The 25,692-nt window shown below is 43.9% G+C and overlaps 1 protein-coding gene across 14 annotated transcripts in view; it reads left to right on the top strand.

The window, feature by feature from the left end:
* Positions 1-25,692, top strand: part of DLG2 (discs large MAGUK scaffold protein 2) — a 1,447,004-nt gene that overhangs the window by 496,612 nt on the left and 924,700 nt on the right. Inside the window, exon 1 of one of the 14 annotated variants that reach the window (XM_074955926.1) lies at positions 25,163-25,310. The exons of the other annotated variants lie outside the window; for them this stretch is intronic. Within the exon in view, the coding sequence (XP_074812027.1) occupies positions 25,176-25,310 (135 nt within the window). The 5' untranslated portion in view covers positions 25,163-25,175. Of the gene's footprint in view, positions 1-25,162; positions 25,311-25,692 lie in introns of those variants that run through there. 14 annotated transcript variants of the gene reach the window in all.

The following is a 25,692-nucleotide window of genomic DNA, read 5'->3' as shown; positions in this document are numbered from 1 at the left end:
TCTCACTCAGCAAAATCCATAAAACCTTTTTCTGGCAGGGTCAACATTTGCTGTTGAAGTGGGTTGTTTCAGGAAAACACTGCTAGTCTGTTACACTCCTCTTGATTTTTGTCCCTGCTTTCTCCACCTTCACAGCCAAAGGCCTATCCCTGCTCCAGGAAGTGTACATAAAGCAGTATCTGCTCTTACCCTGGGTTTTTCTGTAATGGAAAGAAAAGAAGGAGAAAATGGCAGAAACTATTCATATTTTGCCCCACCTACAGGGCCCAATTTGATTGGAAACATGGGCTGAGATTGGAAACATGGGCTGCCCTCATCAAAAGGGCCCAAGGTGAAACCAGTGACATTTCCCATCGTCTGGTCACTTGGATAGAAGGGAAGGTGAATACCAACTCAGAGTGAACATCAAAACAGAGCATCTATTCCAATGGATACTTGATAGCCACAGTATGGGTAGCTGCAACAGCCACTGTTTCTGAAGAAGCCATATTCTCCTGGTTGTTGCTTGAGCTTGTGGGACTAGTTTCCAATATTTTCTCCAGTTCTGGAGTGTTACGTGCCTTGTGATTCAGCATGCTTACACACACTATTGACAGGAAGTCTTTATGGGACGAGCCATGAGTGGTAGAGACATGTCCACCAAGATGACATTGATATTACCCCTCTCCCTACTCTTTCTTCGTAAGTCTAATTTGTTGCCTGCTATCATCTCTAGGTCTCTTTCAGGATCAATACGTCTCAGGTTTTTCCCTCCCGCTGACTATAGGTGTGTTTGATTTTTTTCCTGAGGTATTAGCTTTCATATTTCCAAGGTGAATGCCCATTGTTTGCAGTCTAAGTCAATTTGTATTAGTTTTCTGTTCTAACTGGTGTTTTCACTTCTTCCAAATTTAGGAGCGACTGTGAAAGTGTGCTGTTTATTCCCTCATCCAGGTTCATTAATTAGGATGTTAAATAAGACCAGTCCAAACACCTACCCCTGCAGCATACCACTAGACACCTCCACCCAACTCTATACCCTGCCTTTTATCATTAACTGTTGTTTCCAATCTTTTAGCCAGTTTTTAGTTTACATGACGACAGTGTGGTCTGATGCTTAGAGTGGGAATCAGGAGACCTGAGTTCCATTCCTGACTCTGCTACTGACCTACTGTGTGACCTTGAGCAAGTTACTTCACCTACCTGTGCTTCTGTTTTATCTATTTGTGGGAGCACTGTCTAGTACGGGGTGGCCAAACTTACAGACCATCCGAGCCGCAAATGGCAATCTTCAGCAGTTCGAGAGCCAGGGCGCGCCTGCCACGGCTCGGGGTTTCAGCCCTGGGGGAGGTTCCTGCCAAGGCTCCGGGCTGAAGCCCCGCTCCTCCTGAAGCCCTGAGACCTCCATCCCCACTGGGCAGAAGCCAGAAGCAACACATGGTGGGGGCTGCTGAGGGTAAGAGGGGGGCATCCCTGGGGGGCATGACTCAAGCTATTGGGGGGGCAAACCTTTCAATTGTGCCCCCCCACTCTCAGCAGGTACTAGTCATCTCTGGCAGGAGTCCCGAAACCCACCACCCTGCCGCAGGGCAGAAGCCCTGAGCTCCCCCCCCCAGTCTGATAGGCAGAGAAGGGGGAAGAATATGGGGGGGTGTCTCCGTGAGCCGCACTTTAACTGCAGAAGAGCTGCATGTGGCTGATGAGCCACAGTTTGACCACCCTTGGTCTAGTATTTGTAGAGCGTCTTGCACAATGGGACCCCAATTTCAGCTGGGACCTCTTGGTGCTACAGTAATGCAGATAACAAGAACAACAGTAATAGTCCAACACAGTGATGAGCTGCCAAAAGCTTAACAACGGGTTCCCTCCTCACCCCATGAGGGGGTCGTTGCCCACCCCTGCCCCCCGGGACTACTGCCCCATCGAACCCCCCCACGTTCCTTGACGCCCCCCCCCCGGACCCCTGCCCCATCCACCCCCCCTCCCCTATCCCCTGACTGCCCCCAGAACCGGGTAGGAGCATCTTGTGGGCCACCGTAGTGGGTGCCCACCCCACCCCTAAGAGCCAGAGGCACCTGCTGGGATGCAAGGTGGGGAGTCCCGGAGGTGTTTACCTGGGGCAGCTCCCAGGAAGCATCCGGCAGGTCCCTCTGGCTCCTAGGGGCAGGGGAGTGTAGCTAGGGAAGGAGCAGGGGGAGCAGCCGCTCCCCCACTGATCACATCAAAAGTGGCGCCTTAGGCGCAGACTGCGTGGGTGCTCCGGGGCTGGAGCACCCATGGGGAAAATTTGGTGGGTGCAGAGCACCCACCAGCAGCTCCCCGCCACCCCCCAGCCCCAGCTCCCCTCCCCTCCGCGTCCTCCCTGAATGCGCCGCCCCACTCTGCTTCTCCACGCCCTCCCTCCCCCCTCCGTCCTGGCTTCCCACGAATCAGCTGTTCGGCGGGAAGCCTGGGAGGGCTGAGAAGCAGGCGGCGGCTTCACACTAAGGCCGAGGGTGGCAGAGGTGAACTGGGGCGGGGAGCGGTTCTCCCCCCCCCCCCGGGTTACCTGCTGCGGCGTGGGAGGCCCTCCTCGCGCCCCTCTGCCCCAGCTCACCTCCGCCTCCCTGGGCCTGAGCGGGAAGCCGCGGCCTGCTTCTCAGCCCGCCCCAGCTTCCCGCGTGAATAGCTGATTCGCGGGAAGCCTCGGGGGGCGGAGAAGCAGAGCGGGGCGGCACGTTCGGGGAGGAGGCAGAGCAGAGTTGAGCTGGGGCCGGGGGTGGGGCGGGGAGCTGCCAGTGGGTGCTCTGCACCCACTAAATTTTCCCCTTAGGTGCTCCAGGGCTGGAGCGCCCATGGAGTCTGCGCCCAAGGCGCCACTTTTAAAATGATGGCAGTACCTTTGAGAAGAAATGTAGGAGTGGTTTGTAGTTGGAGGAGTAGCTGATTATAAGGCATTCTTTCCAATCACACACTGAATGGTCTGAGGGATAATGGACATGTCTGAGACTCATGGCTCAGTTGTGAAAATTCCAAAAGGCATGCTGCCTGCATCCTAGTCTCTTACCTACCTGGGGAGCGTCAATTACCAATGGCCAGAGGAAGGGCCTTTTTATACCCAAAAAGTCCACAAAATCTTAACTTTTGTAACTTGCTATGGGTGAGCTGTTTTAGGAGCTGAATGATTTGCATCTACCTAACTTATCATTATGCTGTACAATCCCTTCCAGTCTCTCCTTCTTCTGTGCCATTCAAGTTCCCATCATCCAGGCTTATTTCCCTTTTGAAGTACTAAGTATACTTAGTACTTCTCTTTCAGAATGGATGGGTCTGAATCATCTGAAGTCACATTCCATCCAGCCTAGTAGATCCAAAGCTGATAAATGTCTAAAATACATTTTAGACATTGCAAACTCTGGTTGCATTACTTTGTGTTAATAACCATTCACACTTTTCAGTAAACAGGTACATTATTTCATTTTCATTCCTTTAATACATGCAAAATCTTTATCACTGGAGAAACAATCTCAATGGGTGTCTCCCAGATGGGATAGACAAACTGGCACTAGCATTGCTCCAACTAGCACAGTAAAAATAGTCCAAGCTCACCCGACCTCCTGGGTCCGAGCTCAGAGGGCTACCCTGAGCAATGTCCACCCTGTTGTTTTTCATGTGCAATTAGAGGAAAGCTAACATGAGTCTGTCTACCTGGGCTGGGACGCATGCTTCCAACTGCAGTGTAGACATACCCCAAAGGAGAAAATTGAAGTCAGATGATGCTTTGGTTCTTTGTTCTGTTGCTTTTGAGTATTATACATGAGAGTTCAGCAAAACACAGCCATTACTATTTTTAATGGTAAAGACTTCTGCAAAATCCCCATATAACCATGAGGTTAGTCTTGGATAAAAAACGAGAAGAGTTACATGTGACTGTGCAGCTATCAGGTTTATCCCAATAGACGAGTTAATGATCCTACAAGGTGCTGATCACCTCCCACTAAGAGATAAGTGCCTTTAACTTCTTCTAATTCTAATGGAAGTTGAGGGCATTCATCCTCCTGATAGTACCTGGGCCTTAGAGATTAATGGTACTGTGTAAAGATATTACTAAACAATATACAACATAGAAAGTATTTCAAAACACTGCAACAAGGTAGCCACATTTTAAGACTCTAATTACAGTCACATAGGACAGATGGAAGTGATATTAAAGTTTAAGATTACACATATTACAGTATACTAAAAAATTCCTTTGCCAACTGTAACTTCTGAAGGAAAGTTTGTGGTGGATTCACAGGAACTAGGCTAAAAAATTGGCAAGCATTGCAAAAGACTGTATCAAAAGAAAGAGACAGAATTATGATCCAAGAAAGGGCATGCTCTGGAAATGTCAGAGAAATGGGAAAAATGTTTTACTGCTGCTTTAATAGAAGAGTGAAACAGGAGGTTAGATATAAAATACAAAATGAGGAGCAGGTATAATTGAATAAGAAACACTAGGACCTATGACTGAGATATTCAATGTGGTAAGAACTTTGGAGGCACAATTTCCATTAGTAAATTGCATCCACTTTCAGACCCTCTCCAACTACTAAAGCAATGTATCTCTTAGTGTAAATGAGAATCATGTTCACTATGTATAGTTCATTGGCAAATATATTTAGGGACACTTTAATTGGGTCATATCCATAGGCAGACAATCCAATTGTGTGATCTTAAGCTTTCATTCTCTTTTTATTGTCTGCATGCATAGAGATAGTGAAAAAAATGACCAATTTTCCAACTTGACTGCCTAAAGCTGTGTCTACCCTACGGAGACTCTGGTGGCATATCTATCTTGTATATAACTGTACCAGCATAGCTATGCCAGGATAACCTCATAGTGTAGATTCAGCCTAACTGAAGGAAGGGATTTTTCTGTCAGTGTAGGAACAGCACCTCCCCGAAAAATGTTAGCTATTTCAATGGAGACATTTTTTCATCTACATCGATGCGTCTGGTTTTTCACACCCCAACCAACACAGCTATTTTAACTGTATTTTTCAGAGCAGACCAAACCTGTGATTAGGTGACGATGGCTCTGATCCTGCAAACACTCCCGGACACGCATACTTATATTTAAATCAATAGTGCCATTGAAGTCAGTGAGCAGGCCCATTCTTAGTGCCTAAATTTAGGTACCCCAGTTTAAAAACTGAACCCTTTGTTGCCACTTTAATTAATTTACTCATAAACCAAAAAACATTCTTGTTTTATACAGAGGTTGCTGAGTTTTTGTTTTACGGGGGATTAGTATCTTTAAAACATCCTTATAAACATGTTATATTGTAATACCAGTATTAGGCATACATCTTTAAATCTGCTAGTTCCACATCATTTAGGATTTCAAGACTCATTTGAAGTTAAAGCTTCCTACAAGTTGTGTGCTTGTATGGAAGTACTGAAGAACTCAAGTTGTATGAAACTCTGGCCCAACTTCAAGAGTTCTACATTCAGGAAATAAAAACCAATTATTGTAATTCAGTCCCCCTTTAGGACTACTGGCTTTAAGATTCCCTCAAGGCTCCAGTTCAACTGTGTAGCTAGTGGAGGATGCCTGGACTTATTCCCAGCGCTTCTAGCTGCTGCCCCATATCCACTATGCTTGCTCTTTTCTTTTTCATGTTTAATGTTGGCAGCTGCCCAGTCTCTGGCTGAGCTGAAAAGCAATAACAAGAATTATCAACAGTCTAGCAAGCATCCCCCTTTTGACTGCTAGTTATATGGGAGCAGCTGGAGGGTGTGGGGGGTTGCTAGTGGGAGAGAATGGAGAGTGGAGGTAGGTGGCAAAGCTCTCAGGAGGCAGTAGGATCAGTATGGGGATGGAAGCTTTGTTGGTGGCAGGGAATGTGGGAAGCAGAAGCAGTAGCTGGAGGGAGAAAGCAGGGCTAACAGGTGTCTCACCTCTCAGCAATAATGTAGGATCTCTAGCCATGTCTTTCTAATTTATCTTTTCATTTAGCTCATGGATTCAGCTCAGGGACCATTTCATCTAAAGGAGCTCTCAAAAATCCCTAACAAGTACACTGAGTGGCCTTGAAGACGGGTAATGGGATTTGGGCTTCCCATTGGTCCAAACCTGCTCCACATCAGTAGTAACAAAGTCATAGAATCATAGAATATCAGGGTTGGAAGGGACCTCAGGAGGTCATCTAGTCCAACCCCCTGCTCAAAGCAGGACCAATCCCCAACTAAATCATCCCAGCCAGGGCTCTGTCAAGCCTGACCTTAAAAACCTCTGAGGAAGAAGATTCCACCACCTCCCTAGGTAACCCATTCCAGTGCTTCACCACCCTCCTAAGGAAAAAGTTTTTCCTAATATGCAACCTAAATCTCCCCCACTGCAACTTGAGACCATTACTCCTTGTTCTGTCATCTGGTACCACTGAGAACAGTCTAGATCCATGATTCACAATTACCATTTAACACAGTAGTTCTCAAACTAGTCCTTTGACTTCAGTGCTCTGTGGGGGGGGGTCTTTGGTGAGTTGCCATCACAATGGTGGAGAGAATGTACAATTGAAACCAGGGAGCTCCAGCTGACCTTAAAAGTTTAAATAGCATGATGCAGCAGGCTTTAGGTGGTGACACTGGCTGCTAGCTGTAGCTCAGTCTGAGACGTAGTAAGAAGGACATTTAAGAGCATCTTTGACCAGCTAAACAAAAGACAAGCCCTTCTCTGTGCTGCTATTTGGGGTCAGGGCATGGGATACCAAGAAGGGGGAGTGGTTGTAAGATCATCTTCTCCTCTTCCAGTAATGATGGTGTTAGTAGTATTGCACTCAGAGCATGGTTCAGTTTTATCCCCTAGAGCTGGCCCTAATGAAAAACTGGCATAAATGGAGTTTTAAGAGGTCTTTTATATTTTTAAATGCTATAATTTCTGAATTCTAGCTTTCCCATTTACTACAAGCTCCCACCACTGGGCAAGGTGCAGGCTCACTGCTGGGAAGTTGTGAGAGGAGATAGAATTGCATTGAATAAGAGGTTTTGGGTACTGAATCTGCAGAATTTGCCTCAGATTTTATTATTCTTCTCATCTGATGCAAAAAAGCCTCCTATTTTCCATTTGTGATTGTGGACTCGCAACAGTGAAACTGTCTGTCCCCACCATCCTCATTGGTAGTGGAATTAGCATTAATATTCTCAACTAAGGAACTGATTCTACTCCCCCTGAAATTTTGCCTCCCATGAGAGTTTTGCCATTGACTTCAATGATAGCAGGATTAGCCATAAAAGGTTCAAATTATCCAATTATCAAATTTTACTGCTGCTGTGATAAAAGCAGCAAGAGAACAACACATGTCCACTGCAGAGCTGCCATCCTAGCAGTGCTCCTACCTCCTTTTATTTTGTTTAGTTCTTATTTATAGAGCGTTTTCCTTTAACTTCTGCCCACAAGTGTTCTTTATGTGACTTCTTTTATATTTTCTATTTGGATTTAAATATTAACCTTTCTGGCTTTTAAGTGTTTTCGTTTTCCTAGTAAAGGAGTACTTGTGGCACCTTAGAGACTAAAAAAATTTTAGTCTCTAAGGTGCCACAAGTACTCCTTTTCTTTTTGCGAATACAGAGTAACAGGGCTGCTACTCTGCAACCTGTCATTTTCCTAGTGGTAATCATTTTTCTTTCTCTCAGGGCCCACTGGTTTTTCCCATTGTTTTCTGTCTTTGCTCACACCAATGAATAGACTGCAAAAAGGTGTCAGTGACATCTCAGATTCCAGAAGTGAGGTGACAAAGGAGCCTTTTTGCAGTTTTGTCACCTTGATTATGAAATGAGAATGGCAGCTCTCTGTAGGCAGTGCACACCAAGCAGGATTCCTCTGCTACACCTCCAAAGCACATTTTAAAAGTTAGTAAAAATGATGCTGGTTTTGAGACAATTAAAGGTAGTAGTGTTGGCAAATATTTAGGTTTCCCTGTATTGATAATATGGTGCATTTTGAGATTATTTTTCTTCTTGAAATCCATGTGTTTTAGAATGATTTTGCAATCAGTTGACATGCCACAAGTCCTAGAAATAATTCACTGCAGAATTTGGCATTAATCTTTTTGTGGAAACAGTAGGACTTGCTATATAGAATTTCAACCCCATGTGTTCTGGAATGCCTGTCTATAATCAATTAGTGGTTTCTACTAAAACCCTATTTTAGTCTCCCTATAACTTTGTCTTGGAAAATTAATTTGGCCTGAAAAGTGCCTCAAATTTCTGAGAAAACAAAAGAAAATCTTCCTGCAAAGTTTAAGAAACTTTGTCAATTTGTTTGAGGTGCAGGTGATTTAAAAACCACCCCAGCTTGTAATTATGACTTTTAATGTTTGTTTCTCTTTCTAGCTCAATAATAGCTTCTTACAAACTTCTTTGTAGTTAAATATCTTTGAAATATTGGGCTCTGGCTCCGTGTAGAGATAATGATGTTAATTATAACCTATTAACAATTCCTGTGGATAGTTTTGGGGCCCACTCCTACTGTTATTGATGTCAGTGGGAGTTATTAGCTCAATCCTGCTGTCAATGATGTCAATTTTATCATTGACTACAGTGACAGCAGAATGAGGTACTAAGGGCCAGCTTCTTGCCTCCCCCCCACCATCCAGCCACTTTGTGCTGCCAAAGCAGTGATCAGAGAGATGCCCTAGCAGGAAGTCATTTTGTGTAGAGGAATAATCAGTTGGCATAAAGCCACCCTAACTTGCTTCCCCCTCAATATATAGGGGGCATGTGGTTGCGGGAGGGGCAGCTCAGGGCCAGGACTACAGAGCACATGGCACCTTGCCCTTTCCTTGAGTGTAAGTGGTCCCCATGGCACTGCCACAGCTGGTACAATTTACAGCGACTCTCTCTGTTTGGTCAAGGATTCGAGGGGGGGATTGCCCCAGGGCATGCTCCCTCACACTGGATTTCTCTGTGCAAGCAGTCTTCACCCACTTTTATGTAAGTTCACCACATTGTACTTTATTTACTATGTCTTTCTTACACAGCATTATGTCCTATCCCTATAAGGTTTCTCCCAAGCTTAGACATACCCCCTTGAGCCTGTGCTAAGAGGGTACCATAGGGGGAAGAGAGGTGTCACCGCTCTGAGATCATTAACTGGTTAATCACCCAGTCCTAACCAATTATGTCCCACTTGAACCTGCACAAGGGCATTTAAAAAGTGCACAGAGTAGTGAGCCAGCCCTAGGCTATTTCCACTGTGTCACAGCAGCGTAAAGGAGCCAGCCACTTTCGCTTCCTCTCACAAGCGCTGTTGAGTGTGCAGCTCAGGCATGAGCCCTGTAAGGGGTTAGAGAATGTAACCTTCCATTGGCAGGTTGCAGATTAAAAAGATCATACAGGAATTTCTATGGCTAACTACTAATGGAGAACTTCCTCGAGCTCCGTGATAGAAGCTTGTCTCCTTGGTGCTAGGAGACTGGGCTTTCAGTGCCGTCTGCACAAGTGTGTTCAGTTTCATTAGTGAGACCATAATTAAGGTCACAGAAACAGCTCTGTTATGGGGCTGGTGGTAGTCAATTATACTGCACACATGCAGAATGGGAGACAGAAACCAGAATCTTTGCTTCAAACCATCCTAGGCAAGAGAATAAAATGAAGCTTTTCGTAGTAGTAAAGCTTTTAACTTCTGCACCAAAGTACACATACACAGTAGGCATTCAGATAACAATGCAAATTAATGGGATTTAGATTCCTATGCAATGGACCTCATGCTTCAGGGTTTAAGACAGTCTCTAACATTTAGAGATTAGGATGAGACCTAATCTGGGGAGCAGATTATCCCTCATCCGCCTACTGCAGAATTCTTACCCTCTTCCTCTGAAACATCTGAGGCTGGCCAGTGTTAGAGTACATGTTCCTCAGGTCTGATCCAGTATGGGAATGCCTATGTACCTAAATCACAGCAAAGGTCAAGAATGGATTCAAACAGGGAGACTGAATTTGCATGCCTGAACTCTCTAGGGAATGAATATCCTACTCATCACCACAGCATCTGAGCTAACCCCTACAGTTGGTCTTTCAAGGTCTATTCTTGAGGCAGTTTGCCAGCATGTGGAGTCAGTAGGTGGACATAATACAGCATCTAGTGGAGAAGTGTCTGTATCACAGAAAGCCTTTGGTACTGACTGTCTCCATTGTTGGCAGGCTCAGCCAAGGGACAATGGAGCAAATGGGTAAAATGCATGAATTACCCCTAACAATCAAACCTCACCTCCACCAGTGAGCACTGAGGCACATTGGCGGGGTGAAGAAGCTTGCGCTGCTGCTGCCCGTTCTGTAACTGTGATGTAGGTAAACAGAGCCTTTCATTTCTCCCAAACTGTTATGTTAATCCCACACCCTTTGCAGTGATTCAAATCCATTTTAAAAGTGGGATTAGAATGGCTCATTTATTCCGTAAAATTGTGGGGGAAGAAGAAAAATGACCTATTATCGCATTTAATCAATCCAACTTATAAGTCATAACTGTATGTTATAATGGGACAGTTCAAACAGGCAAATATACATATGACATTTAGAACTCAGTGACAACTTTAAATGTAGCAAATGGATTCTGTCAGGCTCAGGAAACATCTCTGAATATCTCCAGGTTTTTATTTTTTTTAAATGGGTCAGAGTTTGAATTTAACATATCAGATATGGTAATGGTTGCCATAAATGCCTTCATTCGAAGGAAGTTAGGGCACAGTAGTTATTTCATATTGTAGCAGTTACAGTGCATTAGTCAAATATGTTTTTACCCTTCTTTATAGAAAAATAATGTTCTAGCACTCTCAGAGTTTCTTAACACAAGCAAACTGTGTGTGTACTGGTTTCAGAGTAACAGCCGTGTTAGTCTGTATTCGCAAAAAGAAAAGGAGTACTTGCGGCACCTTAGAGACTAACCAATTTATTTGAGCATAAGCTTTCGTGAGCTACAGCTCACTTCATCGGATGCATAGTGTGGAAAATACAGAAGATGTTTTTATACACACAAACCATGAAAAAATGGGTGTTTATCATTTTTTCATGGTTTGTGTGTATAAAAACATCTTCTGTATTTTCCACACTATGCATCCGATGAAGTGAGCTGTAGCTCACGAAAGCTTATGCTCAAATAAATTGGTTAGTCTCTAAGGTGCCGCAAGTACTCCTTTTCTTTTTATGTGTGTACTATAACATTACAATATGGTCTATGATGCCAGGTAGCTCTTAGAAACGTTTGCCGCTGAAGCTAGTGACAGCCTTTTTGTAAGGGATAAATTCCATCCTGGGGGAGTTTATTCAGCACTCTCTCCTCTAGGGGCAGTAGAAATCAATATTAAACCCTCCTTTGCCTGCAGGCTGTATCTCACTATGAGGAACTGGGTCTGGGTGAAGTTGCCACATTTGCAACACGGATCTATAGAGTAAGCTTTTAACCAATAACTTTCACCCTGTCAGGGGCCAGATTGGAGCATTTGGAGTGGAACCCAGGAGGCTAGTCCTGGCTGCTAAAGACATAATGGATCAGTAGTTATGATATTAGACCCAATTCTCCAATAGCTACAAAATTCTGTTCCGTTTCTTCACTGTAAATGAAATGTTCCTATTAGTAGATGTCCTGTGTGGCTCCACATCACCCAAGCTTCATGGTACCCATGGCAGAGTTGGGGTTTGCCAGCATGGAGGGCAATGTTGAAGGTAAGCATATGGAGGCTTCCAGTGGCAAGGCATCTTGTACTGAGGGTACAGAAGAACCATGGTCATTAGTCCAGTATAGGTGTTAGGGAAGTGGCCAGGGAAGGGTCCTGCAACCTTCCCTCTGGCTGTGGGTTGATTTCCCTCCTTTCAACACTTGCTTAGTTCCCAACAAAGCCTGTCTCTGGGCTTGGTGCAGGTAGAAGATGTCTACCCATGATGACTACATACCATTTATTTTTTATTCTCTCATTGATGTCTAGGGTATATACACAGGTAACTCCCCTTAAAGCTAAAAGGAGTTAAGTGTATATATCCCTTGTGCGTGGATGGAATATTTGACTCCACGAACATCTTTAAACTCTGAGGACCTGCACAAAAGCTCTTTGTCAGCATTGATTCTGGTGTGCTAAATTATTTGAGTATGTTGGTAGACATAAAGATGCAGTGAATGGGCTTAAACTGAAGATGGATATTTCTTTTAATCACCTGTAGTACTGCATGCAAAATATATTTGACTTGCTAGATATTTATAAATGAAGAAGGCTGTGAATTGTGGACTAATGTTTCAAAAATTTCTTTGCTTATTCTTTGCTCAAACTATAAAATAATACATAAACTGACTTAACTCTAGAGAACAGTATAATTTTCAGGTAAACAGCTGTCCAAGTACATCTCTGACAAATTTATGTGACCATAGCTCCTTCCTATGGCTGGAAATGGAGTAGTCTAAAGTGGACACTGTGGTTTTATGAGCTTAGTAAAATAGGCATGAACAGATGTTTGTGGCTATCATTTCACATTCAACTTGTTCAGAAAAGAGGTTTCTTATTGAGGGAATAAGATCTAACAGTTTTATTAACTATCTGGAAGGGGAATTAAACAAAATGCTGATTAAATTCACAGCTGAATTTTATTATCTGTCCAATTCCTCATGGGATGTAACTTTCAAAGATAAAGAAATGCCACTTAATTTTTTTAATTATATCTACTGCTTTTGTCTGGCCTAAGTCTTTTTTTTTTTAAATGTCCAACTTTTATTATAAGCTCCTTGTACCAGGAATTGTCTTTTTATTTATTGTACAGTGCAGAACATACTAATGGCACTCAGTAAATAATAGTTAGAAATAATATTAAGGGATCTCGTATAGAAATATAGGTAGAAAATAAAACAAGAGTCATCTTTGAGAAATGCAAGTTTGGGGGAATAATCTGAAATAGATATTTAATAGAAGGGAGAAATCTGAAAAGCAATAATGCTGAAAGAGATATGGATAAAACCAGACAAAATGGAAACCACAATCCTACAAATTCCTGTGCATGTGCATAAGTGTTTGCATGATCAGTGCCTTCAGTGGTGGCTATAAAAAGAGAATCAGTGTGTTCTAGTGCAGGGCTTCTCAACCCATGGGTCGGGACCGAAAATTGAGTTGCCAGAATGTTTCAAAGGGTCTCATGGCAGCTCCTGTGGCTCCTCCCACAGGGCTGACTGAGCTTGCCTCCATGCTCCAAGCACTGCAACCTCTGGGGTCCCAGCACCACTCAGGTTTAGCCCAGCCATCATGACAACAGGAGTGTGGGTAGGCCAAATTTGAGTGAGTGACGCTGCAACTGCATGAGCCAGGTCACTACTGCACTCACAAAAATTTGGTCCAGTCAGGGGGGTGCAGCCAAACCTGTGCAGCGCTGCATCCCCGAAGGTTGCAACACCCAGAATGGAGAACCAAGCCCAGCCAGTCTTACTGCACAGAAGCTGCAGGAGCCACCACTGTGGGGTGAGTGCCAGGCGGGACTCAGCCTCCCCAGTGGGCAGGTTCTGACTGAAACCACCCCAGGGCCTCCACCCCCAGACTATTTAATGGATTGTGACAGACCATAAACATTTACAAATGAGTCCTGCTCCCAAAATGGTCAAGAACAACAGGACTAGTGGATCAAGCAGTAGACTGGGACTCTGTAAATGTGTGTTCTATTCTTGGCTCTGCTACTGGCTTGTAGAGTGACCTTGGGAAAGTCATTTCACCTCTCTTTGTCTCCATTTCTCCATCTATAAAATGGAGTGTGACACTGACAGACTGAAAAAAAAAACCCAAGGAGTACTTGTGGCACCTTAGAGACTAACACATTTATTTGGGCATAAGCTTTCATGGGCTAAAAACCACTTCATCAGATGCATGCAGTGGAAAACACAGTAGGAAGATATATATACACACAGAACTCTAATGAGACCAACTCTAATGAGACCAATTAATTAAGGTGGGCTATTATCAGCAGGAGAAAAAAAACCTTTTGTAGTGATAATCAGGATGGCCCATTTCAAACAGTTGACAAGAAGGTGCGAGTAACTATAGGTGGAAAAATTAGCATGGGGAAATAGTTTTTACTTTGTGTAATGACCCCTCCACTACCCGGCTACCACTCTGAAAACTGACAGACTGGTCAACTTAGGTATGACCCATAACAACTTAACAAGAGGCATTGAAATGTGATCAAGACAATCAACTTGTAGGTGAATTTCAAAGAGATGTACTAGACCAGCAATCATTAACCCATTTATTTGTAGTAAAAGAAATCAAGGGTAGATGCTAAGTGTATTTGTCTGCAATAACCTGTATCTTGTTCAAAGTTTAACAATGTAACCAGATTTGTTTGTAAATGCTAATTCCCTTTCATGTCTTAATTGCCCGATATTATTCATGCGGATGGTTCCGTTAACCTTAAGATCAAAGATGTAAGATAATGCAGGAAACTCATAATGTTATTTACATTGTCTTCAGCTTGACTATCTATGTTATAATGATGTACTGGCTAATTGCCTTATGGGAATGAATGCAATCAGTTTACCTGTGTATGCCTAGGAAATAGAAGATTAGCTTTAAAGCAAGAATATGCACTGCCTCTGCTTCCTCAGGGGAGGTCCTGCTGTGACAAGAGGCTTGCCAGCTTGCTAGGGAGCTCTAAAGGAAAACCCCAGGCCTGATCCAGCCATCTCAAGTCTGCTTAAACTCTGAACCGGGAAAGTATAAGTCATAAGATGGAGATCGTCCAAATAATGATTTGGAATAACCTGGAAAATGCATGGAAAGATGTGAACAGACTACACCTGGACTGCCTGTTGGACTATAACCCTTTCAATTTATTCCAGAAAAACTTTTTAAATCATCCGCCTCACCATCTCTGCTATGAAACTGACCTAAGGACTTTACACATATTTGAATGTATATTGATCTTTTAATCTTTTGCAACTCTTTTCTTTCTTTTCCTTTTAGTATTAAAACCTTTAGTTTTAGTTACTAAAGGACTGGCATCAGTGTGATAATTGGGTAAGATCTGAGACTCATATTGACTTGGGAATCAGTGTCCAGTCCTTTGGGCCTGGTGAACCTCATATATGGTGAATCATGTTTTCAGTAACCCCTTACTATATTAGACTTGGCTGTCTGGATAGAAGTCAAGGGCTGGAATGCTCAAAGGAGACTGTACTTGGCTTCTTGGTGACCAGGGTGGTATTACAGACGCTGTTTTGTTGTTGTCTTGGTGAATCTAATTATACAATAAACCACCGGTTTGGGGAATTGTCTGCCCTATTGCTTGCAGTCTGCCCAAAGTGTAGCATTTTCAGTGTGGTCCATCCAAGCACTCGGTCACATGGGGATAATGATCCTGACCTTTGTAAAGCACTTTGAGATCTATGGATGAAAAATGATATTTAAGAGCTGGGGGGGGGGTATTACCACTGTGATGCTAAGTCTCATGATTTTATCATGAGTCTTGCAAAATTTGGTCCTTTTCTTAAAACCCCATCTACTAGAATTAAGATATTTAATGAAAAAAGAAAAGAAGGACTTGTGGCACCTTAGAGACTAACCAATTTATTTGAGCACGAAAGCTCATGCTCAAATAAATTGGTTAGTCTCTAAGGTGCCACAAGTCCTTCTTTTCTTTTTGCGAATACAGACTAACACGGCTGTTACTCTGAAACCTGATATTTAATGAAAATCTCAGTACGCTCTCTCTCTCTTTTAAGTAAGTTTCTAGCCCTCAGGATTGCAGAAAAAAACCCTTGAAACTATCACTCAAGTGCGCCTTAGAGGTTCATTAATCAGAAGGCAAATAGAAAGAACCCAAAATTCATTATTAAAACAAATTCTCACGGTTTTAGGGACCGGACTTGTGATTTTTGAATGTTGGGGATTGGCAGTTCTGAGACGAGTGTCCTGTCACTGAGCAGGCAGGTGAATTGGCTTGCTTACCGCTCTGGTGAGATCATAAACAGATGTTAATAAACTGGAGAGAATTCAAAGAAGGGCAACAATAATAATGAAGAGGTTGGCTGAACTGAATTACAGGAGGAAAGAGTTGAAGAATGTGTCATTAAACAAACCAGTAACCCTATGTCAGTACTCAAACGCCATCAAAAAGGGAGGTATTTTATAGAGTTGTAATTCAAACAGCGAATGAAGCCCCGATCTTGCAGTGAGCTACTCCACCTGGACACAGGGGTCTGTCCCTGTGGAATAGTCTCTGTAGTGAACTGGAAGAAGCCTCATAGCTTGAATAATTGGAAGAGCTTAAGTCTGCTTTTGTTAACACCTATTTAATAACCAAATGGGACATGCCTGATATTTTTAAGGGCTTATCTACATGAGGAGTTATTTAGGAATAATTCCATCAATGGTCGACACTTAAATTGTGGAATACGAGTGTTCACACATGTAGTTATTCTGGAAAAGCCCCATGTGCAAAGAAACCTTAATGTAAAAAACAAATAGATTTAAAAAAAAAATTCTTTCAAGTCTTCTTTCTATGACTCCCTTTTTGGCCTTGATCCAATGCACACTGAAGTCGGTGGGACTTGTGGATGCTGGATTAAACTCTGAGTAGTAGTGGGGTTAGGGCATTGGAGCAGGTCAGTTTCTTGTTGGAACTTAAACATTTTTTTAAATGAAAGATAAGATTCTCTGATTTCAGAAGTCAGAGCCCTAAGAAAAACATTAAATTATCACAGGAGTCATGATAAAAGAAATCCCAAGAGTTGACAACACTGTGTTTAGATGATGTCTGGGAACCATAATGTAACTACACGCTAGTAAAGAGTCAGGTTAATACCTTTTATCTTGATTTAGCTAGTTGAGGTTGACCCTCGACTAGTTAACATGTTAGCTAATCTTGACCTAACCTCAACTACTTTTCATAATCTAAACAAATTCTGAGAGTCTCCATCCAGACAAACCCACTAGTCAGTGTATATTATGTATCCCTCTCTGTACCTGATGCAAAAAAGGATAGGAGTCTGTTAGTGGTAGCTTGAGAACTTGAGATGTTAACACAAGTGGTATAGACATATGTTTTCAGTTCTGATGGTCCCTGGTGTCAGCCATTACACTTACCAGTTGTAGCTCCCGTAACATCCTTGTGGGTACAGATGCACTAGGGACTACTTTGGGTAAAGCCTTCTATTTTGAATCCCTTCAATATTTCATTCAAAATTATTCATAACATCTATTTCATAATCTTTGCCATAATAATACAGCAAAAAGAGGGCACAAAAATCCTGAAAATATATCAATAATGGAGTACTTTGCTTAATTGTATACAAATATTTTCCTGTTCGAGACCTTAAAGCATTTTCACTCTTGAGTGTCTAGTCCAGTCTCCACCGCAAAGTGATAATCGGATGCTAAAGGCTTAGCAGATTATCACAGAGAGCTTTCCCTGACAGCCATTTAACATCTAATTAATTGTTAAGGGTATAAATTATGAGTTTTTGCTAGGCAAGGAGCAGGCATTCTGCCGGGTCTCTGCATTGTGACAGGAGTTTGGAAATGGTGCCGGGATCAGAGCACTGGTGTGAGTCCCTTGGGAGTTTGACCTCTTCTCCCACAATTTTCCTGGTCCCTACATTATCAGCAAATAGATGGGGCTATTACTGACCCAAAGGGCAGTGGAGGCTACATGAAGATGTCCTGCTGAGTCATAAAATGTTCAGGTATGTCTTCGCTATGGAAACTATACCGACATAGCTATGTTGCCATGTCTGTGCCAACAATACTCCATAGCGTAGACACAGCCTACAACGACGGAAGGGGTTTTCCATCACTGTAGGAACCCCTGAACAATGGTAGCTATGTCGACAGAAGCATTGTTCCGTCCACATAGCTGCAGCTACTTTGCGGGTTAGGTTGACGTAGCTACATCATCTAGGGGGGTGGTTTTTTGCATCTCTGACTGATGTAATCATATCAATCCAACTTTACATGTAGACCATCTGTATATTTGAGAGGGTGGGAGATAAAAAGCAGCCCCTTGTCTCTGGGGGGAGAGGAAAGAAAGAGGCTATCTGGCTGCCTGAGCAGGAGGAGAAGCATCTTCATTGCCCGAAAACTAGTTGGTGGTTTGGTCAAGAAGTGAAAGGGTGACAGTGCAGAGCAAGTATGTACTTCTGGGGAACTAAAACTCCTAGCAGCTATGCTCATTCATGCTTCCTTGCTCAGGTACTGGCCATCTATCCAGCTCTAATTTCCCCCCAGCAGGCTCTCTGGAAAGAAGTCTGCATTTCCCAGCCCCTGTTTAGAGCAGGGGATTTGGTCAAATTAGAGGATTGGGCCAAAAGAAATCTGATGAGGTTCAACAAGGACAAGTGCAGAGTCCTGCACTTAGGACGGAAGAATCCCATGCACCGCTACAGACTAGGGACCGAATGGCTAGGCAGCAGTTCTGCAGAAAAGGACCTAAGGGTTACAGTGGACGAGAAGCTGGATATGAGTCAGCAGTGTGCCCTTGTTGCCAAAAGGCCAATGGTATTTTGGGCTGTATAAGTAGGGGCATAGCCAGCAGATCAAGGGACGTGATCGTTCCCCTCTGGTCGACATTGGTGAGGCCTCATCTGGAGTACTGTGTCCAGTTTTGGGCCCCACACTACAAGAAGGATGTGGAAAAATTGGAGAGAGTCCAGCGAAGGGCAACAAAAATGATTAGGGGTCTGGAACACATGAGTTATGAGGAGAGGCTGAGGGAACTGGGATTGTTTAGTCTGCAGAAGAGAAGAATGAGGGGGGATTTGATAGGTGCTTTCAACTACCTGAAAGGGGGTTCCAAGAGGATGGATCTAAACTGTTCTCAGTGGTAGCGGATGACAGAACAAGGAGCAATGGTCTCAAGTTGCAGTGGGGGAGATTTAGGTTGGGTATTAGGAAAAACTTTTTCACTAGGAGGGTGGTGAAACACTGGAATGCATTACCTAGGGAGGTGGTGGAATCTCCTTCCTTAGAAGTTTTTAAGGTCAGGCTTGACAAAGCCCTGGCTGGGATGATTTAGTTGGGGATTGGTCCTGCTTTGAGCAGAGGGTTGGACTAGATGACCTCCTGAGGTCCTTTCCAACCCTGATATTCTATGATTCTATGGTCACTCACACAACACGTGATAAGAGGAAGAAACCAGAATAGGTTTCTTCCCAATGGTAGATGAAGGGCCAGGTCAGATAAAGACAGGTCAGAAACTCTGCGGAGGAGGAAGAAACAACTAGTGCTCTATTATTATGTATTTATTTGTATTATAATACCTACAAGCTGGGGCTTGTGGAGGGGGGGAGGGCTTGATATCCAACCCCTTGCTTGGTCAAGGTGCCTTAGTTTTCAAGGGGTGGCGAGGCCCAGGCCCTCCCACTCCACCAGGTCCCAGCCCCTATGCCTGTGTGAATCAACCCCTGAGTAGGGGACCTCCCAGTGGGGAGTCTATTTCCACTTCCCTGGGCCACTACTTACCATTTCCCCTTCAATTTGGGGCATGGCCCCTATAGATCAAGTTGCTGTGGGGGCTCATTTCTAGTAGAGACCCCTCTTGGACCCTGGGTAGCATCCTGTTGCAGTCACAGGTTCTTCTGGGCAGAGCAGCCGGAAGTTTGGCGGGGCTGAAGACCCACAAGGTCTCTGTGTGTCAATCACCTGCTTACCTCTTAGGTCAGGGGCTCCTAAGTCTCTTCCCCAGTCTCCTTTAGCCAGGGAGATGGTGCTTACTTCCTAGTGGCTACCTTGACTAGCAGGCTAATGACCCTTCCCCTCACGTAGGGAGGCAGGTAACTCCTGCTTCTTTGCCAGTCAGCCCCAAACTGAGCCAGGTGCTCTTTTACTCTCCCCTCCAGGCCTGGTATTGGCTGCAGGGATTACAGGGTGCAGCTAGCTGGGCCCAAAGGTTTTCTTTAACCCCTTTTGTGCCAACAGGCAGTTTTTTCACTTCATCATACCCAGTTGTGCTTCAGAGTCCCATTGTGCTAGGTGCTGTACAAACACTGGCTGCCATCCCCCTCACTTCCCTGGTGGTGGGAGCTGCACTTCCTCCCCAATCTATCGATTGATCGATCGATCTAGAGTTTATGGGCATATTCTCCTCCCTCCCCCATTCCTTCCACATGTCCATTTCTACTAGAAGCAGTGGAAGCCAATGGTGGCCCAACTCTGGCTGACAAAGTAAACTACTCGAAGCGGGACGCATGGGGCTTTCTCCTAGCAATAAGAAGGAAAAGGTAATATTTGACAAGGTTCCAAAGTGAGCCAAGTTAGAATTCAATTTAAAAACAACTGATTAATAATAATAATACTTAATAATAATTTGGTCTAAAAATAAAGAACTGGTGACAATCCCGATCCTACAAAGAGCTCTGCATGGGTGGGCCCTCATCTAAGTCAATACCACCTTCAGGGGATGCTTTTGTAACACCAACAGACCCCAGTCATCAGCGGCTGGGATTGAACCTTTGACCTCTGAAGCTAAAATGCATGAGCTAAAAGCCACATGGCCCTTAGCTGAGGCTATAGAAGACTTATTAATCTCTAAATGGTCTCAGTTCCACTAGAGGGGACAGAACACCATACCCAGGAGGTATGTGGGTTACACTGGCACGGCATTTTAAAACACAAGGATGGCCATACTGGGTCAGACCAATGGTCCATCTAGTCTGGTATCCTGTTTTCTGACAGTGGCCAAGTGCTTCAGAGGCTATGAGTGGAGCATGGCAATTTATCAAATGATCCATACCTTGTCATCCAGTCCCAGCTTTTGGCAGTCAGAGGTTACGGACACCCAGATCATGGGATTATATCCCTGACCATCTTGGCTAATAGCCATTGATGGACCTGTCCTCCATGAACTTATCTAATTATTTTTGAACCGTTATACTTCTGACCTTGACAATATCTCCTAGCAATGAGTTCCACAGGTTGACTGTGTGTTGTGTGAAGAAGTACTTCCTTCTGTTTGTTTTAAAGCTGCTGCCTAGCAATTTAATTGAGTGACTCCTGGTTCTTATGTTACATGAAGGGGTAAATAACTCTTCCTTATTCACTTTCTCCACACCTTCCTGATTTTAGAGACCTCTGTCATAGCCCTCCTGAGTCATCTCTTTTCTAAACTGCACAGTCCCAGTCTTTTTAAATCTCTCCTCATATGGAAGCTGTTACATACCCCTAAGAATTTTTGTTGCCCTTTGACAGCACCTTTTCCAGTGCTAATATATCTTTTTTGAGATGGGGCAACCAGAAGCAGTATTCAAGGTGTGGGCGTACCAGGGATTTATATAGTGGCATTTTTATATTTTCTGTCTTCTTATCTATCCCTTTCCTAATGATTACTAACATTCTGTTAGTTTTTTGACTGCTGCTGCACATTGCATAGAAGTTTGCAGAGAACTATCCACAAAAAGAACAGGAGTGCTTGTGGCACCTTAGTACTCCTGTTCTTTTTGCATATACAGACAAACACGGCTGCTACTCTAAAACTGTCCACAATGACTCCAAGATCTCTTTCTTGAGTGGTAACAGCTAATTCAGACCCCCATCATTTTTTTATCAACACTGAATTTCATCTGCCATTTTGTTGTCCTGTCACCCAGTTTTGTGAGTTCCCTTTGTAACTCTGCACAGTCAGCTTTGGACTTAACTGTCTTGAGTAATTTTGTATCTCTGAAAACTTTGCCACCACGCTGTTTACCTCTTTTTCCAGATCATTTATGAAACATCGTTTTGATACAGGATCACTTTTCCACACCGAGTCCAACTATGGGCATGCCTCAAATTTCATGGCAAGTCACTGAGCCCTATAACAGCGTGTGAATGTAACATAAATTTAAGACCTATTATTTTCTTCTAGTGAATGAAAGACCTTTTCCCCCAGACTGAACAGGAGCATATGGAAATAGGCAAGATAATGACTCACAGGTGTAAATTACTCACTTGCATAATGTTCATGGGATCATACGTCTAGTTAGCACTGATCCATCCCACCTGTTTCCCCAGTCCCACACACATTTGATAGATGTTTTGGTCCATACAATGTGCAGGTGGGATAAGAAAGAAAGAAAGAACATGCTTCCTGCATTGTGTAGAGCTGGGGACAATAAGTGCTCCAACCTTTAACGTTGAGTGATAGGTTCCCTGCCTCTCACTGTGAGAAGCGGTGGGACTTTTACTGTTAAAAAAAGCAGCTTTTAAAGTGACGCATTTAATAGACATTGTGACCTCTGAAATCCAGACAGAAAGCGCTGAGCTTTGTATCAGAGTTAAGGTGGAGGAAGAGGCTAGCGAAGCCTGCCAGTGCTAGTGTAGCTCAAATGAGACAATCCAGCCAGCAAAATTGCTCTGTGAAACAGACATAAAATAATGCAGGCTCCTTTATCACACAGCAAGCCAGGCTGAGCTAGGATGTCTGTTTATATATTTTTTTTTTCAATTTACAAAATACTCTGGTCAGCAGACTCCCACAGGGCTTGTATAATAAAAACAATACATCAATTAAATTGCAGTGTTTACATTATTGATACAGTACTTCTTGAAGGACTCAAACTACTCCTCCCTCCGCTCTCTGAGTACTGATCTTGTAAGTCTCACACAGCCAGTATCCCTGGAAGACAAAAGCCTGTGTGATTAAGTGGGTGAGACTGGTAGCATGGCCTGAAGGACAACTGGGCTCAGACTCTGCTCCAGCAGCAAGTGATGTGAATTCCTGCCTCAGGAGCCCCTCTGTGAGAAAACTCTGCCATCAGATCATCCTGTTTACCCCTGGGGTCCATGGGCCAGATTGCTAAAACTAGGCAGGCACCTAGGCCCAGAGCCCCAAAGATACTTAGATGCCTAAACCCCAGATTTAGGTGCCTAAATCTCAGTTTTGGATCCACTGTGATCCACAGAATTTCCACCAAACCCCATAGGCACCTAAACTCACTCAGCATCTAAGTTTCCAGGGTAAAAGTTCCTTGCGTGCCCAATGTTTCTGCCTCTGGGCATGTGCCCTCTAGGTGTACAAGTACCTGTCTGTCACCTATGCCCCAGAGTAATTCACAAACTGGGGTGTGCTCAGAGGCCACCTACTGGATCGGGTCCTATTCAAAATCTGGCTAGAGGAGCTGGTGGGGTTGTCCATAGCCTAGTGGTTAGAGCTCTTATCGGGGAGCTGAGAGATCAGGTTCAATTACCCCCCCCCACCAAAGCAGGAGAAAGGATTTTCAGGGTGTGCTGGCTTTTGTGGATCACATTCTAAGGTACCTTTCTCGCCTCATTCATTGCATAGGGAGCCTAGGCACCTAACTCTGCTTTGTGGATCAGTGTTATGTGATTTTTCTAGGTACCTAAAAGTTAGGCACTGGGATATTCAGCATTGCAAACCCTAAGTCCCTTTGTGCATCCCACCCCTACAGATGGTGATAAGCACCTAGTGGGATTTTCAGTCATGCTTAATTAGATGCCTGTCATTGATTCCAACGGGGATGAGGTGCTCAGGCCCTTTTGTAAATCCTCTAGGCACCTAGCTGCATATTTAGGTGCCTAGCTAGCTTTAAAGATCTGGCCTTTCTACCTCAAGTGCCTCAGTTGATTGCAATTGCAGCAGTGTCATGTAAGGAGGGAGGCAAACTCTGAGGTCTGTTTTATGTGCACGTGATGGATTGACCACACTCAGAGTTAACAATGTTGGGTTTAGATCTGCAAAATAGCAGAAATATTCACTGAGAAAAATATAGAGTAGATTAGATATACATAGAAAACCTTTTCCTAACTATGAGTATAGTGGCACCTTAAAGACTAACAGATTTATTTGAGCATAAGCTTTCATGGGTAAAAACCCCACTTCTTCAGATGCATGGAGTGAAAGTTACAGATGCAGACATAAATATACTGACACATGAAGAGAAGGGAGTTACCTCACAAGGGGAGAACCAGTGCTGACAGGGCCAATTCAATCAGGATGGATGTAGTCCACTCCCAACAATAGATGAGGAGGTGTCAATTCCAGGAGAGGCAAAGCTGCTTCTGTAATGAGCCAGCCACTCCCAGTCCCTATTCAAGACCAAATTAATGGTGTTAAACTTGCAAATGAATTTTAGTTCTGCTGTTTCTCTTTGAAGTCTGTTTCTGAAGTTTGTTTTTTTTAAGTATAGCTACTTGCAAACCTGTTATAGAATGTCCCAGAAGATTGAAGTGTTCTCCCACTGGCTTTTGTGTGTTACCATTCCTGATGTCCAATTTGTGTCCATTTATTCTTTTACATAGGGACTGTCTGGTTTGGCCAATGTACATGGCAGAGGGGCATTGCTGGCACATGATGGCATGATTTTCCTATGTTATACAACCAGAATGGAGGCCCAATCCTGTAGTGGGCTCCTCATGGATCAACCCCCTGCACCCACATGGAGCTTATACAAGTCAATGGAGCTTCATCCAGGTTCAGGGATCTGCCCATGTAGCACTTATTGCGCTATCAAGGCCACAGTCATCAAACTTGTGCTATTCTCTTTGGTGGTATTATATATGATACAATGAAACCAACTGGTATATGCTTCTAACCAGCCTTTCAGTACTTGCAGTTTAACCAAGGAATGTGCCCTTGGAGAATGGAAGCTGGATGTAAAGGCTCTCAGCTCTGCCTTCTTCAAGGCCTGCTAACAATCCCCTAGCTGCCAATGGAGAAGCTAATGGGAGGTGACATTGTCTAATCAATGGATTGAGCAAAGGACTGTGAGTTGGGTTACCGATCATGGCTTTTGATCCGATTCACTGTGTGGCCTTGAGCAAGTCACTATGGCCAAAAAATTTCACATGACCCAGGATTTTGGGTGCCTCAGTTTTAGGCTCTCTAGCTTGAAATACCATGGGTGTGATGCACCCATGGTGTCAATTGCAGTTATGAGGGCTCTGCTCAGCTGAAGTCAGTTGGAGCCGAGGCTAGTCTGCACCCATGACAATCAGACCCAGAGGTGTGTTTTTTAAGTTGGGCACCCAGAAATCCCTGGGCATTTTTTTAAATGTTAGCGCACTCACTCTGTTTCCCCAGCTGTAAAATGGGGGTAATGGTACTTACCTGCCGAGCCCAGAGGGGGTTTTGTGAGGATTAACTAGTTAATACAGTAAAGGGCTTTGCCCTCACACAGCTCTATGTTAGAGCAGCAGTATTATTGCTCGCCATGCTCAGTAGAAGCACTGTTGCTTTAAAAAGGGAGCTTGTCCAAGATCTCTTCCTCCACTGGATCTAAGATGGATGCTCCTGCTGCAGCACAGTCTCTGAGCAGACTTTGCACTGCTTGCTTTTTTTGTTTTTCCTGGAAGCTCGCTCCAGACAGGTCAGCAGCACTGCAGATTCAGCAGAAGCATGAGGGTAGCTCTCCTCAGGTAAGTTACTACTAACACAATGCTGCTCTTTCACACACCTGTATGGTGATCACATCAAGGATTCTGGCATACTGAGAATTATGGTCCTCTCCTTATTCGTCTCTAGCTGACTCTGAGAACCCAGCTCTCAGCAAGGGAATAGTCTGACAACTTCAGGCCTCTGGTCTCTAAAAAAACTTGTCTTCTGGCTAACTGATTTTCATTTAGTTGTTATGAGGGTAGGGGGACTCCTGGTGCAGGGCCTGATTCTGATTTCACTCACCCTGGTTTTACCCTGGCATAACTCCCAGGGTGTTACTCCTGATTTACACTGGAGTAAGTGTGATCAGAATGTGCCCTGACATTCCCAAGAGCCTGATTGCCATGGGTAGTATGGTAGCAT

This window comes from Natator depressus, chromosome 1 (genome assembly GCF_965152275.1).
Source record: "Natator depressus isolate rNatDep1 chromosome 1, rNatDep2.hap1, whole genome shotgun sequence".
NCBI lineage: Eukaryota > Metazoa > Chordata > Testudines > Cheloniidae > Natator > Natator depressus.
Note: the sequence above shows the minus strand (reverse complement) of the source record. Positions and strands in the feature narration are given on the sequence as shown.